Raw genomic sequence first — 16864 nt, 5'->3', positions numbered from 1 at the left:
CCTGGGGAACAATGCAGAGGAAGTGTTTGCTCCAGAGCAGAGCCAAACTGGGTCTCTCCATTCTCTTCCTCAAGAGCTCATTCTCCTAAATCAGGGATTGCAGTGAACAAAGGGCTGTGGGGCTCTGCCTTGTTTCTCCTTTGGCCTGAAGGAAAGTCAGGCTTAGTCAGCATTACCTGGGAACCTGAAAGTGGCACCTCTTTGCCCAAGATGGAAAAAACTGTAGTGTCTTAGTGGAAAACACTTCAAGTTCATTCGCTCTCCTCCCTTCTCAGGTCACCTCCTGACTCTGGCTGTTCTGCCTGGCTGGTGCCTTTGCCAGCTGGCCCCCATCCACAGCCTGTGCTCCTGCAGATATCTCCCAGTGCCTTGGGAGGGGGTCAGCCTGGATCCCCTGCACTGCTCTGCCCACAGTTGTGTTTTCCTGAGCACAGCTCTGCAGCAGCACTGCCTACAGCCATCCCAGTCTGCTTCTCCACTTGGTACCTGTCCATCTGCAGCAGTTCCTGCATCTCCTGGGATGTGCTCACCAGGCTCCTCACAAACACCAGCCTGAGTCTGACACTGCCTCCCCCTGTGGAGCTGCTCCTCAGGAATCTCTGGGCTCAGTAACCATAATAATGGTGAGAGCATCTGCCTGTCCTGGAGAAATGAGACAGGACTGGGGTGATGTGTGCTTGGTTAGGAGGGAGAACACAAAAGAAGATCCCAGCTGTCCATTGAAGGTTTTTGCTCCTCTGTACCACGGAAATCAAAGACAGGAATGGAAAGCTAAGGGATGCAGCAGCCCTCCTTCAGCAGGCTCCAAAGAGCCAGCTGTCTGGTTTTCTTTTATGAGTGGTTTTACAGGCACTCTTCCACAGTGCTGGTTGGTGTGTGCCAGCACTTGCCTCCAGAATGGCCAAAACTGGGGAGTTTTACAGGAGTCAGACACACCTGCTGTCCTGGGACACACACAGGAAAGCCTGTGCTGGTGTGCCCCTGGGTCTGGGGCTGGAGAGTATTTGCTCCTGAGCACTTCAGGTGCTGATACACTCCTTAAATATTTCCGTGTGGAGGACAAGGGGAATAACAAACACGTTTGCCATTTGGACAGTGGTTTTTTATAAGCTGAAGTGGCTTTACCTTGGGCAAGGCTTGTGCATGTGTGAGAGTGTTCACATGTGTGTGTGGGCCTGTGGCACAGTCAGGACCTGGGAACCAGTTCCATCCCCAGAACCCCTGCCCTGAGCAGGCTCTGCCATGACTCAGGAAAGGACAGGAGAGGTTTAATGAAGACTTTGATAGTACCCTCTGTGGCTCTCTGCATCAACCTATCTCTGAGGGTGAATGTCTCCCTGATGGGAAGCCTGTTCTACATGTGAATTTCCATCTTTATTTCCATTCAAGCCATACAGAGCAATGCCATACTCCTTCTCTTCTTTTCCACCCCATCCCACCTCCTGCACCTCCAGGGCCCAGCATGAGCCATTCCTGAAATGGGTGTTTGGATGAAATACACTTTGTTAGCCCAGTTACTGAGAGGGAACAGATTTATCAGATAAATCCCAGCAGGCCTCTACATGTTGTCACTGTTTGGTACAGAGCAATAAAAATATACATTAGAATAAGTATAAATACATATTTACAGTGCACAAGTAAAGCCAGGAGTACAGACTCTGTTTAGAGCTTCCATAGTGCATATTAGTAACTAACAGCTTAGGCACAGCATAAAACAGGGGCAAGTACATTTTAGGTCTTGGGAGAATAACTTTGGATTTACAGCAGTGTAACTGAGAGCAGGACAGACATCTTCTCTCCTGGCAATACATGAATTTTCCACTTGGACCATGTGTCTTTGCCCACATTGGCAGCCTTCCCTCATAAACCTTTGGAGTGAAATGGTTTGTGCCACAGCCCATTCCCAGGGTAATTCCCACTGGTGTCATTGTCCAAGGCCGTGTGTTCAGGGATGTAGTTAAGGAGTGGGCTGTGTGCTGCTGCAGTGCTCTGCTTAACTGGAAGCACTTGTCATATTTATGTTATAATAATACTTTGTCCTTCCTGCTGAGAACTCAGGGACTCTACAAACCTGAGTGAATGACCCCATGTCACTGGAGGGGTGGAGAAGCAAAAGCCCAGTGCAGTGACTTGCCAAAGGTTAGACAGGGAGAATGTAGCAGAGCTTGGAGAGGAACTGGTTCATTTACCTGTTCCAGTGCTTTGCTTCAAACTCTAGGCCTGGAAGGAGGAGGAAATGCCACTGCTCTGTTTGTACAATATTTGTAAGGTACTTGCACACTCTGCCAGCGTGTACAGGCTCAGCCACTTCCTCCTTTCACAGAGTGGCTGCAAAGCAGAATTCTGGCCCTGGACATCGATATCCAAGGGCCAGTCCTGACCATGCAGTGACACAGGATTGCCCAGGACAGCTCTGGGCTGGTATGTCCAGCATGCACTGACATACTGTGAGACATACAAGCCCAGATTCCAAGGGCAGCCAGGCTCTCCCAGGGTACCAGGACATGGGGCTTGTGCCTGGTGCTGTGGCATGGCCCTTCTGGAGCTTGCTTGCCACCAAGCCAGGGATCTCTGCAGCATGGTGTGTCTGAGGAATGTATTTAGAGACCCCTGTTATCAGCTAGGGATAGGAGCTGTTTCTTCAGTGTTTGCCTCCCACTCCAAGCTAAAAATACAGCACAGTTAACTTGTCATTTGATCACAGTAAACGCTCTGCTGAAAGAAATGACTTTAGGTGTCTGTTGGCAGAATTTATGGCCTGGGCAAGTCTCTGCAGAAGCCTTGTCCAGGCTGAACACAGCTCACTGAATGCCATCTAGTTGCATGCCCCGGCCTTCTCTTCCCAGCCATTGGAGCAGGACATGGTCACGGCACTGGCTTGGCACAGCCTGTGGCTGCCACTGGCCCAGGAGTTCCCACCTCACTGCTGGGCAGCTGATGAACCGGATTCTGCACGTGGTGGAAATCCAGAGTAACAGTGACCCTGAAGCAATTCCTCTGGATTTGCACTTGAGCAGATGATGTCAGATCTGGGCTGGTACCTGTTGTAATTGAAAAGTCAGACCCCCCTCCCAGGTTTTTTGGGGATGTGCAAGGCCCTGAGTTGCCAAACACCAAAGCCAATGACATGACTTTGTCAGTCCCTGGGGGAACACAGGATGCCATATGAGCTTTATGAGGTGGGCAGTCCCACACTGGATGGAGATGCTGGGGACAGTCTGCAGTGGAAGCTCCAGCACAGACCTGGAGCCACCTCTCACTTGAGGCTGTGCTGTGTCTCCCGGTGCCTCCGCAGATCCACCTTGCGCTGGAAGCCCTTGGCACAGAGCTCGCAGCTGAAGGGCTTGAACCCGGTGTGTTTGCGGCTGTGAGTGATGAGGTTGGAGCTCTGGCTGAAGGCTTTGCCACAGACCTGGCATTTGTGGGGCTTCTCCCCTGCAGGGCACAGAAAATGGTAAAAAACACTTTAACAGGTGAGAGCAAGGAGGTAGAAATGCCCTTCAGCACACTCAGGCCTGACTGGCTGTGCTTGGGCATCAGGGAGCTGCCAGCCCAGCTATCCAGCCCATCTGGACTGTGATCCAGCGCCAGAGCGTGGGAAGAGCCAGAGGCAGCCCTCTCCAGCTGGGTGATCCATGCCCTGCCTGCATCCAGGGCTGGGTACAACCATGACAAGCACCAGAGGCTGGTCAGTGACCACCTCCTTGTCACAAAGAGGAGAACATGCAACTCAGTGATGCTTTGACCTCCTGCCATCCTATCACACAGGCAATAACAACTTTCCGTGCCCCTGGACTTCTCCCTGGTCCAGTATCGCTGTATCTATGTATGTGCATGGACACAATGGGCTCTAACTTGCATTTGCTTACTGGGAATCTTTGATTTCTCACCAGTGTGGATGTAAGTGTGTTTCTTCATATCCGACTTCTGGTGGAAGCGCTTGCCACAGTATTGGCAGGGATAGGGCCGGGTGTCCGAGTGGATCAGCAGGTGAGTGGACAGCGTGGAGGAACGTTTGAATGTCTTCCCACACATCTTGCACTCAAAGCTTCTTTCCTGTTGGGGAAAGAAAATCATGGGATGTCTGAGGCTGCAAGACATGTGACAGAGCTTGAAGAGTGATGAGAATAGTAGATTTGATAAGCAAATCTCCTTGGCTCCTGGACTGACATGCTGGTGCAGCACAAAGGGAATGCAGGAAGGGTTACTTATGGAAATGCATTTACATCTTGTGATCCAAACTCCTGCACCCTTTAGGAGGAGGTGAGGCACAGAAGAATAAGTAGCAATGATCCTCCCCTCCCATCCAAGGCAGTCTGAGATTTGTGAGACCAAGATCTATGATCTGTGGTCTGCAGAGCTCCTGTTGTTGTCACTGGGTGCTACAGGAAAGACGTGATGTTTGTAACCTAGGAAATGTGACTTCCTCTATAATGGATTAAGCAATAGCTACGGTCAAGGCTCTCAGGAGGTCTGGAGAGCTGGTTCTCTGGACACATCCTACCCACCTGGGAGTGGATATTGGTGTGCTGCTCCAGGCTCACAGCGTGCCCAAAGGTTTTGCCACAAACTTCACAAGCAAAGGGGCGGGTCCCACTGTGAGACCTTCGGACATGGACCTCCAGTCCATGGGGAGTGGAGAATACCTGCAAAACAAAATGCCAGAGATCTTCTTTTGGCATGAAGGGGCTGTGTCTCCACCTCTGTTTTCAATTCCTCCTCTTTATTTGATTTTTCCCTCTCATGGGCCATGTGAACTGCACCACTCCCAGCGCCTTTGTACTTGTTCTCCTGACTAGGGGGCCCATTTTCAGCCACACTTTGCTGTGACTCAGTGAAACGCTGCTGTATGGACTGCAAATCACTGCAGGCCCTCCCCATGCCTGAGGTTCCCCTGTGACACACACCTTGTTGCACTTCACACAGTGGTAGGTCTCCATGTCTGAGGAATAGTGCATGCTGTAGTCCAGGGGGGGCTCGGAGCTCGGCAGGAGGTGGCTGCCATACAGGCTGACAGGGTGCTCCAGGAGGGCTGACTGCATGGTGGAGGACATCTGTTGGTAGCTGTATGGCACGTGGAAAGCATCCCAAGAGAAGCCAGTCTTGTAGAAGGCAGAGGTGGTTGTGTTAATGCAGTCCTTGATCTGCAGAGGTGGGATGGCTATCTCTGAGTTTGCAAAAGAAGGGGAGAAGTGAGTGTCACACCATTGTCCTGAACTTGGGCACCAGTAAAAAACTTCCCCAGCTACCATTTCCCCACTGCCTGACCTTGGGAGTTCAGTTGGCAACTCCTCCTCCTCAATTCAAATCCTGATTCCCCATGCAAAGTTCCTGTCGGGGACTTTGATTCCAATCTGAGGAAAGTTCATGACAAAGAATGTCATGGAAATTTTATGCTAAGGGAATATTAAACCTCCTGCTAGCCCTGCCTCATATGGCATTGGAGCAACACATGGACACCCCAGAGCACAGAGCTGCACTGAAATGGGGAGGTCCATTCACTGGGAATCCCAGTACCATCCTTCAGAGAGATGCTGATCTAAACCAGAACTGTAAAGGAAATACAGAATGCTCCTGATGAGCTCAGCCTGGGACACGTTTGACCATTGATGTCAAAGTAAGAGCTGCCATTTGCTGAAAATCTGGAGCCAGTTTTAGGGGCTCCATAAGCCAGCCCAGCCCTGACCTCTTTGCAGTTTGTGGGGTTGGGTAGCAGACCTTGAGCTGAAGGGCCTGGCACCATCCTGCTCAGGTACTGCACAGGGACACTTTCTTCTTTCAGTTCAGGTGGGTCCTTTTCTTGTTTTGGAACCACACACTCCAGGTCCTGTCTCTTGATGTCCTCTGGTGTCCTGTCTCCTGTGGCTGTAACACAGCAGAGGCACAGTTAGGTCGTTCTTGCTGTTACCAGGAGAGTCTGTTCAGGTGAGTTTTGTGCTCCTGCCTGAACTCATGCCTGGATACAGCAGCCCGTGCTCAATTCCCTGAGTAGGTGCAGAGTGGTGTGATCAGCAGGGCAATCAAGGTCTGTCCATTGCTGACAAAGGGAAATTCCAAGCAGGATGAGACTGGCAAGGTAGAGGGAGCAGGATGAGATGATAGGACACTCAATACCATGTATAGTGAGAGTGAATCAACACTAGGAGGCCATGTGTCTGTAAGAATAATTTCCCTATTTAAAACCATTTCCATTTGTGTGGGTAACTAACAATCACTAACTTATTAACCTCCCCACCCCTCTCCTAAGAGAGCTGGGTTTTGTTAACCTGGATTTATGGACAGCCAAGAAGGGAAGCAGAGAGGAGGTAACTGCTTATGCAGTTGCAAAGAGCACTGAGCCTCATCTCCTCCTGCCCACATTCCCATCTCTCCATGCTGGTCCCAGCCCTTAGAGAGACCAACCAGCTCTTGTTACACACAGATTTTGTAATAAGAATCTAAAATGGACAGAGGTCCAACACATGTGCCTCCTTTCTGCTGGAGATGGGACAGGTCTGCTGAAGGACAGTATTTACCTGTCATCAAAACCCTCCAGTGCACCAGACAGACACAACAAACAGTCAAAGGATGATGGCAGGAACTGAAATTAAAATGTCACCTCCTTTCTTTTTTAGCAAACTTATCACAGGGTTGGACTCTAATTTGATAGCCAGGGCTAGAACAAAGAGTAAGTTGATTCTAGATTTGAATAAAGAAAATTTGAATGGTGCCTGAAGGAAGAAGATAATTTCTCCAGCCCTGCCGCTGTGGGATGGCTGTGGGAGAGTGGGAACAGGAGCAGAGGGAGGGCAGCAGGCACAGGCAGAAGCTGTGTTGGTTGGTGTTAATACAGTAGAGAGCAGCTGGCCCTTCAGCCATGAGTGTGTTGCACTCCCCACAGGCAGTGTGAGGGTATCCCCAGCATTTTCTCTCTCTGGCTGAAGCCTGCCTTGAAAATCATTGGGAAAAGGTGATAACACCCTGAGGTACAGAGGGTGCAATCCAGAGACAATGTGGGCAGTGAACATGGGAAGCTGGAGATGGAGGTGCAGAGTTGTGAGGAGTTGGTAGAAGACTGACAACCAAGTGCAAGCTCCTCTCCCCACTCTTAGTGGCCTGAAATTGGCCATCTATCCCAAATGTGACCAACTCCACACAGCAACCTTCTATCTCAAATCTCCCCAGCAACCAAGCAGGAAAAAAGGGAGGATCTAAATTTGGTTTCAGTGGGACCGTGTGGATTTGGTGGAGAGAAAGAGGACACACAGCAAGGGATCAGTTTGTCCTTAGGCTGACATGCCTGTGTGGAAGCCCTTCAATGCTCTTCAGCTCACTCATCCCACTCCTTTAGCTGCCTCCTCCATTACTGATTTGCCTTGGTGTGTTCTTACAGGCCCAGTGGATGGATTGACTCACCAGTGAAGGGAGAGGTCACTGGACCCCACGTGAGTACAGGCAGGTCATCTTCCACAAAGCGGTGCTGGTGGTAGGTATGAGCCTTTTTGCTCTTCACCAAAAAGGAACGTGGCATTTTCCATTCACTTTCTGGGCAAAAACAGAAAAAAACAGCAGGTAAATCTCTGTGGCTCAGGGGGTAAGTTCCCATTTGTTCCCCCAGCACATCAGCTCTGTGAGCAGCAGTGATGAGAATTAAAACTCTTCTGCTGGGGACATGAAGAGATCACCTCAAAGGTCCTCCAGTCAGCTGAGGAGCAGGGAGGGGTTGGATGGGTTAGGTGTGTGATGGATCTCAGCTCTGAGGAAAACACAGAGCTGTGGAAGGGGCTAAATGTAAAACTTACTGTGAGAAAAATTACCCTTCCCAATCTACCCCGGGCTGAGGCAAAGGATTACAGTGATCTTGATGGTGTATGGGGAGAAACAGAGACAGGCTTACACTGAGGGCTGTGGACAGACCAAAACTGCCTGGGGCAGACACACTGGAAGCCAGGATGTCTTGTAACTCCCTGCCCTGGCTACAGAACATGGTGTTTGTCTGATCTTACCCTCCCTGAGAGGACACAGTGGAAAGCAGGGCTTGGAGATTCCCCCTTGGAGAAAAGGTCCCCCTGAGTGTTTGCACTGCCCCTGAAAGAGCCCAGTCCCAAGCCATGGCATGGGCTCTTCTGTGAAATTGCTACAGAAACATTAATTGTAGAAACAGCAACAATAATAGGACTGAGACAGCAGAAAATCCCTTTAGCCATGAGGTGTGGTGGGTCTCCCTCTGGGTGAGTAGCTTGAGCAGAGTTTGAGTTCTGGCTGGCAAAGAGCAGTGGGGCAGAGGCAGAGCAGCAGGGCTGGGTGAGAGGTGACCTCTTGGACCTGATTCAAACACTGCAGACCGTTGAAATGGCGGGTGAGGAACAAACATAAAATGCTGAAATTTAATCGTCCAAATTTCCCTTGCAATGCATCTGTTATCTGTGCTATCCAGATCCCAGCCCGCCCTGTGCCCCTGCCAGGGCTGCTAACTGCTCTCCTGGAGGCACTGAGACAACAGGAGCCATGTTGTGTGCAGCAATATCAGCTGGTGCCTCATTTGCATGTGCATTTGCATTTTCCCTTGTAATTGTTTGGGATAGTGGCACTAAAAACAAATCTTGCCATATTTCATATGAAAAGTCGTCACTAAGTCCTGGCTCATTGTTGACTGGAAACTTAAGAAGTTTTGTTCTGTCCTGAGAGCAGTTCTGTGTAACCTACTTATTTACTAGAGAAAACCTCCAAAAATTCACAGTTTGCTCCTGTTATGTAGGAATGACATGAAATGTCTAAGTCAGGGTAGAGCAGTGTGGACTCCTGGAATCCCAAGCAGCCAGGGATGGAAAGATCTGCTCCCTGGGGTTCACAAACACCTGCACTACCCCTTCATGCTAAATATAATTACACAGCTCAGTGCTGTGCTGTTAAAAGGTCCGAGGGCCACATTTACAGTGGTGCCTAAAGCTGCAGGTCCATCTGCTGTGGGATTCCCACAGCAAAGTCTCCTGTGGGCAGGGGCACTGCCAGGGTGCCCACCAGTCCCTTGGGATATGCAGTTAGAGCTGCCTGTTTAAATCTGGTCCAGGACTTCCACTGCTTCCTCTATGATTTCAGGGACAACTCTTGGTATCTCCAGCCACTTTTTCCTCTGAAATGACTCACCTGTTTTTCTTCATCTTTTTCCAAGAAATTTGCATGTAACTTGAGATGAATAAGAGATAAGAGAGGCCAAGAGTAGATTTGTTAATTTAATTTTAGAAAGAGGACAAAACAGTATTGAAGATGAACCATAAAGCAGCCCTTGAGGGAAGGGACTTGAAGTACATGGCTGGTTTTGCTCTTGGGGGGCTCCCTACTGAGGTTCATTCTCAGAGTTGTAAAGAGTCTCTGTCCAGTGAAAAGCTACAGGCACAGAACCAGCTCCAGGAGTGTTCTGCAGTGGCTGTAACCCTTTAGCAGCTCTTGGTCAGTCCCAGGTGAGGTACCTGGGTAAGGAGCCACACTCTGCATTATAGACGTGCCCCAAGTTAAAGTCCTGCCACAAACCCTTTATACATGGAATTTCCACTGGGATATACAGGGATTTTCCCATGTGGTGGGGCAGGACTGTGCCCACAATGGAGGGTATTCATTCCAGAAAGCTTTAGACATTGGATTTCTCTGCCTAAATTAACCAATTAACTTCCCTGGGCTTCCTGACACGTGGAGGAAGAAGCTCTGGCAGTGGGTAACTCGATGTGGAGGGACACCCTGCACCCAGCAGTGCTGCTGGAAGAGCTGCTTTCCCTGCCCTCTGGCTACAGAACCCTCTGGCAGCAGCTGGACAGCTCAGCCAGGTAAATCAGAGGGTTGGAGATGGATGGCTCAAGCACTGCAGTGGTTTATGGCAGTGCCCACATGCCAAGCACACAATGCCCCCAAGTCCAGCCCCTCTTTTCTGATGGTGGCTGAAAGCAGATGCACAGGAATCCACAGGGGCTTTCTGGATGTGCTTGCCCCAGCACATGGGAAAGTCAGATTTGGTCCAGGACTGTGAGTGCTGAGGAGGGGCTGTGCTGATCTCCAATGGACTGAACGTTGCAAAAGGAAGTCACCTTCCCCCACCCCATTTTAGAGCAAAAAACAGGAACTGGGAGTCCCAGGCAGAGTTAATTAACAACTGCACTGCACTGTCTTTGTGATTCACACAACCAGGTTCAGAGGAGAGCTACAAGCAGAGATTGTGAGAGGAAAAAGTACTGTCTTTTCCTTGAAACTCCAGATTATCAGTAGCAAGAGAGCAGCTGCTGCTGAGGGCTAACCATGTCCCAGGGAAAGCAGTGCTGTGCACAGCAGATCCCAACACATCTCAGAGCCACTGAAGCTTCTAACAGAATTTAACTCCAGTCTTTGGCTGAAAATCAAGCTTTATTTGTATGGAATCTCTTCCTTTCAGCCCCTGGGGCAGCAGTTTCTACCTGGCCTGCAAAGTGCACAAGGGAGTTCATGTTCCCAATGAAAATGGAAGAGTCCTAGATTTTTCTTTTTTAATTCAATATAAAACTAGTAACCAGCTAGAACTGACATTCCTATTTGTTTGCCATTCATGCAGCTGTATAATAATGTTAGAATGTGCCCCGAGGAAAAGGCAGCAGGACCCAGGGGGAAAAAAACTGTTTCACTATTTTGGGTACCTCACCCAAAGCACGTTAGGAAGGTTTCTTTTGTCAGTCACAAATCCCTCAGTCTGATCTAAGAGCAGACCCAACATTTGTGTGTTCCCCTCTGTGTCCAAACTCCAAATTCCCTCGTCCTCAGCAACGATCTCTGGTGATTTTGTAGAGTATCCCACGTAAATCTCTAATGTGATGCTGAAACGCTGCAGATGGTGAAAGAACCAAATAAAAAGGGTTTGTTTTTCAATTTAAGGAGTGGATTCTGACTCCAGGATCCCAATTCCACTGGATCCAATGCTCGTAATGAAGCTCCAGCTCCCACTTCATCACACAGCAGCTCACAGTTCCCAAACCCACGGGACTGAGTCCTTTGATATAATTTAGAAGAAATTCATATTCTCATTGAATTAGGTTGTGGAGCCTCCAGTGGGGACAGATGTTTGCAGGATTGTGTCACCTCATCTACAGCAAAACTTTCATTCTAAAACTGATTTCCATTTTTCTCTAAATTCAAGTAAATCCATTTTCAGATTGCAGAGATAAAACACTTTTTCTCACAACACTCTGCAGAAACACTTAATGGTAACTAGCAATTCATATATACCTTCATATAAATTGATGAGTGTACAAAGTTTTAGGCTAAAAGATACTTATTCCCTTCATTGCTTAACTTACACTTATATCTTAATATTGCTTCTTTTCCTCTTCTTTCTGGCAAAGGAGAAGCTTCCAAAATACAGAATAGTTTGTCTTTCAAACAACTACATTTTTGAAGAAAAAAGCACAAACCAGAACACGATGTGTCTGAAATGTTTAAGAGCCCAAATAGAATAAAATAGGAAAATAAAATTGAAAAAATAAGAGGGTTTATGGAGTCCTGACTCTTTAAAGTCAAATCTGAAAGAATTCCAGTTCTTTACAAAATTAATCATGTCTTAACTACTCCACCCTTGCAAAATCAAATGGACTCGGGGCAAGTCATTTCAATGTGGCTTTTTCAGTGGAAAAACGAGCAGGACATTTTTAATTCCTGTGATAAGACTGGGAAAATGGACATTTTGGCAGGGGTAGCAAATTATGGTGGAAATTTTGTCCCAGGAGTGGAACAGAAATGCTGTTGTATCTGTAGTACCTGGGAAAACGTTTAGACTGCAATTGCAGCATCTGTTCTTTGGAAACCTCATGTAGCTCCCAGTGATGCTGGGAATGCCACTGGCTTTGGGAAACTTTTCCTTGGGTTTCCATGGACAGATAAGAGTTGTACAGTGCAATCTAATAAATTCTATATCCCCTTAATGTATAGATGCACTTACTGAACTTGCAAATCATTTGCTTTCCTGCTTAATGTATCGAATCAATCTGGTGGGATATGAGAAGCACCTATAAATAGCTAATTCCATATGCTAAAAACTGTTACACTAATCAAAGTATACTTAAAAAGGGTGGAAAATTAATAAAAGATAGATTTAAAGAAAAAATCCTGAGGAGGAGAGGCTGAATTGTCATCTGGCAAAACTGGTGCAGGTGATGTGAGCAGAGCTGTGCTGCTCTCTGAATTAAAGGTCTGGCCCTGCAAAGGAGCAATTAAAAGGGGAAACACAGTTTGTCCCTTAATGGCAAAGCCCAAAACTCTGCATCTAAAAACTGCTCCTGCTGATGGAGCTTGCTGGGACACAGGTATGAGACCATTGTCACATCCCTGACATTTTGTTCTACTGTTACCATTGTCACATGTGAGACTGAAGTATATAATTTTAAAAGGTTTATATGGAATATCATTTTAAAAGGTTCAAATCAAACGAGTCAAGTGAACTGTCACCATAAAGGAATCCTCAGGGCAAGCAACTCACTCCAGGGAATATGTCACATATTTGCAAAGAGAAGCAAAGAAGAAGGAAAAAAAGCTTAGAGAAAACATATCAGAGAAATGAGGAAAAAATAAAATAGAAGTATTTAAAAGGATAAATTAATCACCTGTTTGGGGGACTTTGCTTTACTGGATTCTCCTGGAAATCTCCCCAGACAAGCGCGACGTCGCCTTCTCTCAGGACTCCTCTTCCACTTTTTCACTTGGTCACAGTCTGCTGAAATAGACACTTCTCCTTTTTTTCTCTGTTGGTTTTTTTCCCCCTGTTCCCCTCCCTGATTTTTCAATCAGATTATTTGTGTCAAAATCTGGCGGTGAAGAAACAGCCAATCAAGAAGCAGAGCCCAGAAAGTATTTGCTTATCAAAACTTTCCAGGACTTTGAAAACTTGAAGAGAATTCACGATGCCCAGCTCGGAGCCCTGGGGGCAGCACCCTGCACTTTCTGGGCAGCTTCTCCTCCTGCGGGGATCCTCCTCTGTCATATTGACAAAGAGCACGACACGGGGAAACATTGTACCAAGCAGGCGTTTATTTTGCCTTTTCTTTAAAAAGAAAACAAAAAAACCAAACAAAAAGCCCTTAAGAAACTTGTATTTTTACACACATTCATCCCCACATCGTATCTTTCACAAACAGACACACCATCTGTCTCACACACACACACACTCACATAGTTCAGGCTCATAAACAAAACCATCGAGCACATATGCACAGAATTATTTTATTCCAGAATGGATCTTTTATCTCTCCAATTTCCAAAGAAAAAGGAATAAATACTTGCATGGCATAACCAAAGAAGATGCGTGTTAATCAGCCTTCATTTTCCCAGGCATATGTGTGTGTAATCCACACATATTTTAGGCGTTGCTCTATCTATATACAGCTGTATAAAGGGTATAAATATAGATTTAAGAAAGCTCATTAAGCAAGCTCATTAACAACAGCTCTGGAAAAAGCTCTTCAAGAGCAATAATAAGAATTTGCACTTCTATCAATTGCTTTCAGAAAAGGTTTGAGAATGGGTTTGAAAATGGGAGATAAATTGAGTGTCAAAGCCTCATAATGGCAGGTGGAAGGAGGGAAAATGGAGCAGGGGCAGAGTGGCTGTTCCCAGGTTTGCTCTGGCACAGGTGGGAACAGGAGCTGGAAACACAGATTTTCCTTCCAGAATCCGTCAGCATGACTCTTATTTGGGAACAAACAAAGAGAACTGATCTCCCCAAATGAGGAGAGGGGAGGAATTCCTTGATTTCACCTATTGTTTGGTTATCCCAACCTTCCTGCCTGTGCAGGCGCGCAGTGCCATGAGCTGTGTGTGCCCTCCATGGAACGGGGAGGGAAAAGGTGCCTTCCCAGTTTATAATTCCCGAGGTACGGAGGTGTTCCTGCAGCCGTGGGACGCTGAGTGCCAGGACAAAGCAGCAAAATGCCTTTAGAGACGGACTTTTCCTGCTCCCCGTGGGCTTTCAGCGCATTTCGCCGCTTCCTTCAGTTGGTTGCGTTAAGCCAGGACTCGGTTGGTGCCTTTTCCTGCTGCAGCTCAGGCTGGCGAACACCAGGAAGCGCCAACCTTTGTCCTGCCCCACCGCCAGCCCGGTGTGTCCCTCAAGGAGCAGGACACTCCAGGGGGACAGCTTTGGGATCCTGCATCCCACCACGGCAGGCCCTGCTGTCCCCAGCCCCCCGTACCAGCCGTGCCATTGCCCCATGGCACCGGCCAGGCTGTGCAACGGGGCTTGATGCAACTCGCAGATAGGAGCGTGGATTTCACCCACATTGAGAAAGATTCAGATTTTGATCTTCACCCATCTGCCATTTACGGAGCCTAATTAATTCTTGTTGTTTATAGAAGCGAACAATCCCTTTCCCCTCTCCCTCCTCCCCTCCTTATTTATCTAGCAGGGGTTTTGCATGAAAGAAACGTTCCCAAGGCATTGTGCTCACGAGCTGATTTGCATCCCCTTAAACACAGGCATTTCAGGGATTACATTTCCCGCTAGAAAAACAAGCATTGTAACAGAAACCCAAAATGTACATTGCAGCTTCAGGGTTTCATATGAAGACAGTTACAGGAATTAAACAAAACAGGGAAATGACAAGCTGCTGGAAGGGCTGAGATGCTATTTTATTAAACGTTGGAGCTGGCACCCCTGAGCACAGCCTTCCCCTGGATACCAAGTGCAAAAGGCTGCAGAGTGTGGCTCTTAAACTTGAGACACTAAAACCAAGTCAACCATACACACAAAAAAAACCCTCTAGAAAAGTAGTTGTGTCAAAATCTTTTAGGTCCTTTCCAACCCAGGCCATTCTGTGATTCTGTGTTCAGTACAACCTCCCCAGACAGCTGATTTCCAGAAAGCATTGGGCACATTCCCATGGAAAAGGAGATGGATACATCTCCAGTAGTAACATCTGTATGAGCTGTTCCACCTCCCCAGGTTGTCACCAGCTCACACAGCCCAGGTGTAATTGCAGACCAACTGATCCCTGAGATAATGTGCACTGACACCCTCATTTCTGAGGGAGTGTCTGAAGGGAGATGGGGATGCTGCTGGCTCTGGATCAGCTCTCACCCACCCCTTCTCCCTTTATTTTATTTCAGGAGTTCCTACAGAAGGTGGGAGTGAAGTCACTGATCACCTTGGCTTGCTGTGTTCTTCCCAGGATTTCTGTCTATGGCTCCTGTTAAACTGATCACCTCTGCACTGAAATCACCATCCAAGCTGAATTATAAACCCACAGTGCTGGAGGTGCATTTGGGGCTGGAAGAACCTTCGAGCTGACCCCGTGTGGCCATTCTTATTTTATGCTCTTCCTGTTGATATCGTTTTCCCTGTTGTCTTTTCTTATTTCAGGATCAGCAGAGAAGGGAGAGCCACAGAGGGCTTATCTGGGCTCCCAGAGGCTTGTCCTGGCCCTGACCCACACAGACCATGGGGAATGTACAGAGTTCTGCTTGCACACAAGGGCAGTTTAATTTTGTGCAATGCTGTGAGCTCTTCCTACATGTCCCATGCTCCAGTGCACCTTAATTAAATAGATTTTTAAATCTACAGCTCAGTAAGAATAAACAGGTTAATTACAACATACCGTGTCCATTCTAATGCAGTCACTTTTCCTTCCAAATCCAACAGCAAAGCCTTTCTACAGCACCCAGGCTTTGTCAATTTGAACATTACAACAATTAAATCCCAGTAAAATAACACAACTAATTGCTTCCAGCTCTTTTCTGAAGCTCATTCTAATTTCCACCCTTTCCTGTGGCACATTAAGCAAACACAGCAGGGAAAAAATACCATCACTGAGTCCAGACTGTAATAAATATTAATTGCCACGCACGAGGCAGAACTGGATTAAAAATATGCTGGCCCTGAGCAACTCTATCTCATCCCCAGGCAGGATGACCCATGGCAGGTGCAGCGGGAAGGAACTCTGAGCCCTGCAGGGAGACACAACCCTGCGAGTTAGGAATGCACCGATGGGCTCTAATCTGCTTTTCCTTCCCTCACACCTGGTTTTTACCCTGCAAATTTAACATCTGTGACTCCTGTGGCCTCTGAGGGCAGTTCAGGTGGAGCCAAGAGCCAGAGAAGCAGCTCTTTTACTCCACTGAGCTGCTCCCCCTTGGAGAATGAGAATTGAGATTCCACAGTGCAGGGATGGGAATGTGGAGCTGGAAATTGAGAACAGAGATCCCATAGGGCAGGGATGGGAATGTGGAGCTGGAAACGAGGAGCACAGATGGGAATGTGGAGCTGGAAATGAGGAGCACAGAGATCCCACAGAGCAGGGATGGGAATGTGGAGCTGGAAATGAGGAACATGGAGACCCCATAGGGCAGGGATGGGAATGTGGAGCTGGAAAAGAGGAGCACAGATGGGAATGTGGAGCTAGAAATGAGGAACATGGAGATCCCACAGAGCAGGGATGGGAATGTGGAGCTGGAAATGAGGAGCACAGATGGGAATATGGAGCTGGAAACGAGGAGCACGGAAATCCCACAGAGCAGGGATGGGAATGTGGAGCTGGAAAAGAGGAGCACAGAGATCCCACAGAGCAGGGATGGGAATGTGGAGCTGGAAAAGAGGAGCACAGAGATCCCACAGAGCAGGGATGGGAATGTGGAGCTGGAAACCTGCTGCACAAGGCACACGAACCCAAAAGCTGGAGAACCTGTGGCTGTTTCCATCCTTCTTTCCTACTCCACAGGGGGGAAAAATAATCTTTATGTAGAAGACAAGATAGAACGTTTTGTGTCATGTGTTGGATGCATTGTAGAAAGAAAGTTTTAAAAAAAACAACACTGGGGCATGGTTTGGATAAGAAGTCCTCAGGGGTCCAAAAAGTGGGGAGAACAAAACAAGCTTTGCACGTTC

The 16864-nt window shown here is 47.8% G+C and overlaps 1 protein-coding gene across 1 annotated transcript; it reads right to left on the bottom strand.

The window, feature by feature from the left end:
• Positions 1-1527: 1527 nt before the first annotated feature.
• On the bottom strand, positions 1528-12738 carry GFI1B (growth factor independent 1B transcriptional repressor). The gene is made up of 7 exons (XM_071574399.1): positions 12594-12738; positions 7396-7524; positions 5719-5865; positions 4908-5167; positions 4509-4646; positions 3891-4056; positions 1528-3435 (listed from the first exon to the last, which is right to left on the bottom strand). Exons 2-7 carry the CDS (start codon positions 7508-7510, stop codon positions 3257-3259), a joined length of 1005 nt encoding a protein of 334 aa, XP_071430500.1. The 5' UTR covers positions 7511-7524; positions 12594-12738; the 3' UTR covers positions 1528-3256.
• Between the last annotated feature and the right edge of the window lie 4126 nt (positions 12739-16864).

Source organism: Pithys albifrons, chromosome 20 (assembly GCF_047495875.1).
Source record: "Pithys albifrons albifrons isolate INPA30051 chromosome 20, PitAlb_v1, whole genome shotgun sequence".
Taxonomy (NCBI): domain Eukaryota; kingdom Metazoa; phylum Chordata; class Aves; order Passeriformes; family Thamnophilidae; genus Pithys; species Pithys albifrons.
This window is presented reverse-complemented; position numbering and strand designations above follow the sequence as displayed.

Excerpts from the sequence above, each read along its gene's own strand:
- GFI1B (XM_071574399.1), bottom strand. The coding sequence starts at position 7,510 with ATGCCACGTTCCTTTTTGGTGAAGAGCAAAAAGGCTCATACCTACCAC. Across the intron at positions 5,168-5,718 it reads GCCAGGCCCTTCAGCTCAAG|AGATAGCCATCCCACCTCTG; the intron begins GTCTGCTACCCA and ends TTGCAAACTCAG. Across the intron at positions 4,647-4,907 it reads ACTGTGTGAAGTGCAACAAG|GTATTCTCCACTCCCCATGG; the intron begins GTGTGTGTCACA and ends TTTGTTTTGCAG.